The 7,515-nt window shown below is 36.9% G+C and overlaps 2 protein-coding genes and 1 pseudogene across 4 annotated transcripts in view; all 3 read left to right on the top strand.

Annotated features, from left to right (window-relative positions):
• LOC107695713 (NADH dehydrogenase [ubiquinone] 1 beta subcomplex subunit 6-like) overlaps window positions 1-1,221 on the top strand; it is a 1,796-nt gene extending 575 nt beyond the window's left edge. The window contains exons 2-4 of the mRNA XM_016495742.1: window positions 116-242; window positions 871-915; window positions 1,053-1,221. Of these exons, the coding sequence (XP_016351228.1) occupies window positions 116-242; window positions 871-915; window positions 1,053-1,124 (244 nt within the window). The 3' untranslated portion in view covers window positions 1,125-1,221. The remainder of the gene's footprint in view (window positions 1-115; window positions 243-870; window positions 916-1,052) is intronic.
• A 593-nt stretch (window positions 1,222-1,814) lies between these two features.
• Window positions 1,815-5,480, top strand: LOC107695355 (E3 ubiquitin-protein ligase Topors-like). 3 transcript variants are annotated; one of them, XM_016495238.1, is made up of 3 exons: window positions 1,815-2,016; window positions 2,135-2,200; window positions 2,801-5,480. In XM_016495238.1, exon 3 carries the CDS (start codon window positions 2,804-2,806, stop codon window positions 5,345-5,347), a length of 2,544 nt encoding a protein of 847 aa, XP_016350724.1. In that variant the 5' UTR covers window positions 1,815-2,016; window positions 2,135-2,200; window positions 2,801-2,803; the 3' UTR covers window positions 5,348-5,480. The 3 variants fall into 3 exon arrangements, with proteins under 3 accessions (XP_016350724.1, XP_016350739.1, XP_016350732.1); XM_016495253.1 differs by having other exon boundaries at window positions 1,815-2,200; window positions 2,801-4,749; window positions 4,801-5,480; XM_016495246.1 differs by having other exon boundaries at window positions 1,815-2,200; window positions 2,801-5,325; window positions 5,358-5,480.
• Window positions 5,481-6,369: 889 nt separating this feature from the next.
• The window catches only part of LOC107695344 (S-methyl-5'-thioadenosine phosphorylase-like), a 10,435-nt pseudogene continuing 9,289 nt past the window's right edge, over window positions 6,370-7,515 (top strand).

Genomic DNA, 7,515 nt, shown 5'->3' with positions numbered 1-7,515 from the left:
TGTGTGTGTGTGATTAAACGCATCTAAAGTAAAAATGTATGCAGTGTTTAGGTATTTGCAATGAACTGAATTCTCTGAGATTTTTTAACAGCACAATACTAATATAACATGCAATTTTGTCTTATCTTCTTTTTATGCGGATGAACCAGACATTTAAAGCCTATAATGCCAGTGTTTTTGCTGTCACGCGGATTCTGATCCCAGCCTGGATTGTGCATTACTACGTGAAGTACCACGTCAGTGTAAGTTCATGGTGCTGGTATACTGTTTCATCTACAGTTACACTGCTTTCATTTAACAGAACTGTAATTTGTGCACTGTACTAAAAGGACACGGAAGTCCGAGCCACTGTAGAGGTTAACATTATAAGGCTAACTCTAAGGCTTTGATAAGATTTCATTATTTTCTGAATACCCACTACATTAGATACATATCAAAACTGACAGAATGCTTGGTTTCAGTTGAGCATGCACATTGTTTTGTGAAATAAAAAGTAATGTAATGATGTAATATTAATATTATAATAATGTAGTTTGTTTTTTAAATTTAGTATAATGGAGATAACAAATGCATTATTATTATTATTATTATTATTATTATTATTATTATGTTAACCCTAAACTATAAAAAATATTGAAGGCATGAAATATAATCATAGCCTTTATGACCTTTGATATCTTATTTCAAAGAATGTCAGATTTATTCATCTTTTTGTTACATTTAATAAATGAAATCTAAATATTTTCATAAAGGCTTGTATTATGTGTGCAAAGGTTGAAGATAAAATGTAACACCAAATATCTTTGTGCTTTGGCTGATCATTGTCATGCCTAGATATAAAGTTCAAATAGATATTTCTTGTTTCCACAGAAAATGCCATATGGAATTGTTGCTCTTAAACCCAGACTGTTTCCTGTAAGTATATTTGGACCAGACAGCATTATTGCACTAATAATCAAAAGGAGTTTTGTAAATTACCTTCAAATAATCACTCATTTTGATGTTTATGTATGTTCTCATGCACACCTTCTTTGCATGTGTATGTTTTTCAGGGAGACACCATTTTGGAAACAGGAGAAGTTGTCCCAGATCTTCCTGAAGCAGACAGTCATGGTCATCATTAAAGATGCCAGTGTATATTCAGTATAGACATACCTGTTAGCACTGGTTGAAAAAACATGCTTGTGTGTATACTATGTCAATAAAATTTATTATACAGATTCTGTATGCCTGTTCTGTGCCTTTGAATGACAGTATCGCACCCTTTTGGGTACATTCTGAGATCCATAAAATTTAGCTAATTTAATTTTTTACGCCACACATCTCCCATGAAAGAAGAGTCTTGAATTATTTTAATAAAAAGCAAATTGAAGAGCCAATAGTGACATTCTTGACAACACAGTCTTTGACATTTGTTATTGTATGATTTTGAAAAACGTATCACAATTCAATGCTTTAAATGTCAAATCAGACAAAAACAATAATAAGGGGGGGCCTTTGGAATCCAAAAAGCAGTAAACTATTGAAGTCTTTGTTTGAATATTAGAATACTAAATTAAAATATTTTCTTAAAATGCTCCTCACAAGCTTTGTCGTTGCTATTTAGTCAACAGAGTGTTTTAGTATTTTCGAAATTATGAAATGAAAAGCATAAACCACAACTAGAAGGAGCTTCATCTCTGATACATCATTAACGCTTCAAAATTTAAAATCTAATTTTTTGACGTTTGTCTCGCGTATGGTTGATGGACTTTTATTTTGAAGTGAAAAATAGGAAGTTCTGAAAGTTTGACAGGATTTCACTTCCGCAATTTTCATGTTTTGTTACGTCATGATGAGCAACGTTGCTTATGTAGACGGACTGCGAGTTATTGTATCTTTTTTTTGTCATTATTAAGTGTTTTTTATATATATTTGCAGCTGTAAAGTTGTAACAATAATCCGTAAGATATAATGCATTACAGGCTTCTTGTATACCGTGTATTGATCTTTAAAACGGCGCAGGTTTTTTAGGCAGTAAGTTACATTATCTTCAGGTCAACATGTTTTTGTGGATTCTGTAAAACAGTAACGTTACTACAAGTATTAAACTCTGCAAGTCATTATGTTCTTTTGTTTGTTTCGGATATTTAAGCGAGATGCTTCCAGCGGAATTCAGAGAATCTAAGTACTTCGAAAGTTTCGACAAATACATAAAAGAGTAAGTTTAAAACATAATTTTGAAAGTTTTTCATATTTTTCTTAATTTCTATTTTCTATCTACTTTTTATAGAAATGTTTTTATAGCGCTTAAATAAACAAGCTAATGTGACACCGTATAGGTTTGTTTATATTTTGTAAACATGGTAAAATGCCAATATTATGTTATTTCTATCAGACATTAGTTTATTACTAATGAGAAAAACTAATAATACGAGTAAATACGATCACATAAATACTATTTATGTGACCGTATTTATTTACTCATATCGTAATTATTTGGCGGATGAAAGGCTTTCAAATATTAATAAACAGTGAAGCTGTTTTGTTACAATAATACTTTTCCCCCCTAAGAAATAATAAAAGATTATGCTATACTGTCGAATATGGTTTGCTTTTAACGAAACCTTTTCTTTATTTTCATATCAGGACATTTGTATCACCTTGACATTTTTGACTTGATATTTAAGAAAAAATAAAATGAGTTTTAATTCATTCTTATTCTTTTCGTTTATCATGTTATTTAAACGTAAACATTTGATCAATTTTATACATGTAGCAAATGCAAGTAGCATAATAATTCAAATATTTCTTCCATCAGGTTATGGCATCACCACAGATGAAGGAGCGCCTGTCAGGTGTTGTGTTAAACACTGTATCAAAAGGAGCATCTCCAGAATCAAAATGCCCAATATGCCTGGATCATTTCAAAAACATATCATATCTGGATGTGTGCTTACATAAGTTTTGCTTCTGCTGCATCCATGAGTGGTCGAAGAACAAAGCAGAATGCCCTTTGTGCAAACAGCCATTTAATTCAATTTATCACACCATTAAGTCTGAAGATAACTACAAGAGGTTTGACCTGCGACCAACTGAAAATGGCTCATTTGGCAACATGGCAGGGCAAAGATTCAGGTATCGCACCACGCTTACAGGCAACCGCAGACCAGCACCAAGGAGAACGTCTCCTCCTCCTGACCATGGGGTCATATTTGAGGGCCTGAGGGGATCTCTTCCACAGCGGCACAACAGAGATCTCCACAGCATGTTAAGGAGGTTGGCAGTAAGACAAAGAAGAGAGAGAGAGGGAAGATCTGTGCAAAGTCTTTGCGAACAAGAAATGGTTAAATTCAGACGGGCCTTGTACAGAAGAGGTGTGCAAGTCCAGAGCGTTCAGGATGGTGGTCGTAGCAGGGAGACTTCTGCAGAGTTCTTCAGAAGAAATCCTGCTTGTCTCCACAGGCTTGTGCCTTGGTTGAGACGAGAGCTGACTGTTCTGTATGGCACTCACGGTTCCCTTGTCAACATAGTGCAGCACATCATCATGACTTTGATCACTCGACATAACTTGGATGACCAGGCTGTTGTACACGATCTTCGACCCTTCTTGCTATCCCATACAGAGCACTTCCTACATGAGTTTCTTTGTTTTGCTCAATCCCCGTTCAACATGGAGGCATATGACCAGCGTGCAGTTTATGACTTGCCTCGGCCCTCCGGAGAGGGTAGCAGTTCGGAAACCTCTGTGATCGCCATCTCTGAGGATGAAAGTGATTCTTTAGTGTCAGGATCCCAGGATTATGCCACTCCTAGTCTGACCTTAAGCCAAACAGCATGGGATGATGAGACCCCAGGGCCATCCTACTCCTCAGAGCCATCGCAGGTATTACCTTTCCCTGTGAGGGACTCGGATTCTGATAGTAGTGTAGGGGAAGCAGTAGTGTCTGTTGCTGCTGTGCCACATCAAGACCGTCCAGCAAATACTGGCACTATTGCAGTGGAAGAGGAGCATTCCGCTAGCAGTGAGGATGACTGTGTTATTATCGGCTATGTTAAGTCAGTGTCAGAAAGGACTCCAGAACTGGTCCAGCTTTCATCTGATTCAGAACATTCTGAGCAGAATGTAGAGCTACGAAGCCCTCGGGCACCCCAACACATTCGATTTACTTCAGAGTTTGATTTGTCTCCCACTGACACTCAGAGAACCTCGAGGAGGCCAACGAGATGTTCTCGCTCACCTGAGAACACCACTAGTCACCCAAGAAAAGAAGATAAATATGGCAAAGGGCATCATGAAAGGGAGTTGTCGGGATCTAGAGAAGGATCCTTGCGCAGCAACAGGACACACTCCTCCTCTCGTAGCAGGAAACACCCATTGTCTAAAGAGAGCAAGCATAAGCGGAGACAAGAAAAAGAGACGAGTCACCACACCTCATCTTATTGGCATTCATATAGCCATTACAGTCAAAGAGACAGCAGCAGATGTTATACAGAGACACGCTCATCCTACACCAGCTATTACAGAAGTGTACATGATCGCTTTCGTTCTCAGTCGCATAGAAGAAAAAGGAGCAGGGACCGTCAGGACAGAAGTCACTCAAGGAGCAATTCTAGAATCAAGTCCAGCTCCTCCAATCGTCAGGACAGAAGTTGCTCAAGGAGCAATTTTGGGATCAACTCCTCCAATCATCAGGACAGGTGTCGCTCAAGAAGCAGATCTAGAATCAAGTTTAGCTCGTCCAACCATCAGCACAGAAGACGCTCAAGGAGCAGTTCTAGAGTCAACTCTTCCAACCGTCAGAACAGAAGTCGCTCAAGGAGCAATTCTAGAATCAACTCCAGCTTCTCACATCAGACATCACGGCATGATGATCATGGCAGTAAAAAGAAATACAAAACAAAGCATCATGAGGAACCCTCTTGCAAATTGTTTACTGATTCTGTTAAAGATGATGCAAAAAAGAAATACAAGAAGCATCACAAAAAGTTCAAGAGGAAAAGCAGGAGTCCAAGCAGAGATGACAAATCTGAGGGTCAGAGTCGGAAACATCACAAGAAGAAGAAGAAACACAAGAGGAAGAGCAGGAGACATAATAGTGAGGAGAGGGTGGGAAAAAACAGCCCTGTTCTCATTACAATTTCTAGTGACAGTGACAGTGACAGTGCTGACCCCAGTGAACCCTCAACCAGTAATATCTGTGCAGCTGGCTCCATTGTCCCAATAGCAAACAGTGCTACAGAAACTCAGCCGCTCATGTCCAGATTCCTAGACATGGAGCAAGAGTCAACTGCTGGAACTGGATGCAGTTCTGTGGGTGATGCAGGGAATCACCCCCCAGACAGATTAACGCCAATGCCTTTGTGAGTTTGTATGTTCAGTTTAACTGAACTCCTCAATTTGTGGCAACTAATGATTGACAAAGGACTATGGTAATGCCCACATGTATATTCAGTGTTTTATAAATACAAAAGGGATGGGTTTTAAATGTGATTTTGATTTGGGGTTTCTTTTTTTTATTTTTTATTTTTAATTTTTTTAGATATATGCACATTTCCATTTGTGATTTATTTGAAAATGTATTTCGTTTCAAACTCCCCTATACAAGCAAATCAACAGTCATCAATTTTCAAAGTTTAGTGTTCCTTTTTTATTTGCCTATGTCAAATAAATTGAAAAGGATCATAAAAGTGTCTTTTTTACTGAATGCATTCTTTCATACTGTGTTCTTTTGTGTGCACATTGTATTTCTATGTGTATGTTTGCTTAAAATAGTCTGGAAGCAGTTTCATGCACAGGCATTCATTATTAATTTTTGTCATTTACAGTTTATGACACATGAACTCACTGTATATCCTCAGATTTCTAAAACAATTTCAGAAAATACACTGAAAATTCTTCTTTAAATTGAATCAATACATCGATGCAGAGAATAAATACTTAAATTTTTCATTTGGGTATGTTTTTTATATTTTTATTATGATTTCCTGATAGTGCACACCATACTGTCCAAACTACTTTTAAAGGTAAAAGAATGTAAACTGCAATAAGAAAAAAGTACACGTGATCTGTTGAAAAATCCATTATGTTTTATGAGCCAACACATGATATTTTACTGCAAAATATGTACAAAAATGTGGAAAAATTTATGCAAGGAGTATTCCCACCGTAATATTTCATATACATTTCTATAAATCCTGGTAAACTTTTTTCTTGGTTCATGTTAATTATGCTCTTTTATTGAAGTGTTGTCATGATTGTGTTTAGTTGGCTAAATCATGCACCATACTCTGCGACTGTTGTTGATCTTACCCACTCTTGTGGGGAGATTGTTTCATTAAAGCACACCTACTTACAGCACAGTAGGTGGCGCTAATGTACATCTTGCTTTTCAGCTTCCTAGTTCATTCTCAAGAAAGAACTAACGTTAGCTGATGTTGTGTTTTACACGTAAAAGAAAATGGCATCTAACAGTCAAGTAAAGGTAAATCTAATAGTATTGAATCATTATTGATAATGAAATATATGGGCGTACACATGGAGAAAATGTATGTAAGAAAATAGTTTAGGAGATGGAACACTGCAGTAATTTCACATCAACACGCCACTAACCAAATGTTGCATTAATTGGGTTCTGAAATGAAGATTGAATTTATCACAATCGCTGTATTGTGTTTGGCCGTATACAGCACTTTTCTTTACATACAATTTTATAGAACATGAAAATCTGCTATGACCACATGCTTTACCGCTTCTTCCTGGAGCCAAGCCCAATGCTGCTAACTATGCATAGGACTACGTACCGTATGTTAATATTTCTGTGGGCGTGAAATAATTTTAATGTAAGTTAATTGTATTAATAACTGCAACGTTGTTTGGTCGGTACAATCGATATCACTAGACTTGAGACTGTTTTGTATACTCGATGCTCTTTTTCACTTTGGTAGGAAAAAAATTTCGGTTGTGACAGTATTCATATAAAATATAGTCTAAAACGTACGACTACTATCCTACATTTAGGGTTACTGGCACGTTGAAAGCATTAAACCATTATGAAGCGACTATCTTTAACAGCACCCTGATTGAAACGTAGCCCCAAAACTTCTCAATTAAGCATTAAAAGAATAGTTCACCCCAAAAAGAAAATTCTGCCATTATTTAACTTACTCACCCTCCATTTGTTCCAAACCTGTCCAAATAGAGTTTCTTCTATTGAACACAAAAGATGATGTTTCTTAGGCTGATGACACACGAGGCAACTTTTTGATGACAAACTCGAGCAATTTTGCTGGGCAACTTTTTTGGAGCAATGTTTCTTAGGCACTTTTCCACTGAGAATGGGTAACAAATGTCTATCTGGAATTCTGGATACTTTAGATCGGTCGTGGGCCCTGTGTCTCAACTGGTTGCCCGTTGACAGCAACATTAACCAAAGTTGTCCCATTTATAATCAGCCTAAGAATGTTAACCAGACAGTTGATGGTAGCCTTTGACTTCCATAGTATCCCCCCAATGTATGTATGTATATATATATA

This window comes from Sinocyclocheilus anshuiensis, unplaced genomic scaffold (assembly GCF_001515605.1).
Source record: "Sinocyclocheilus anshuiensis isolate Anshui unplaced genomic scaffold, SAMN03320099.WGS_v1.1 scaffold517, whole genome shotgun sequence".
NCBI lineage: Eukaryota > Metazoa > Chordata > Actinopteri > Cypriniformes > Cyprinidae > Sinocyclocheilus > Sinocyclocheilus anshuiensis.
This window is presented reverse-complemented; position numbering and strand designations above follow the sequence as displayed.

Bases quoted from the DNA above. Each gene is read 5' to 3' on its own strand.
- LOC107695355 (XM_016495238.1), top strand. From the start codon at position 2,804: ATGGCATCACCACAGATGAAGGAGCGCCTGTCAGGTGTTGTGTTAAAC.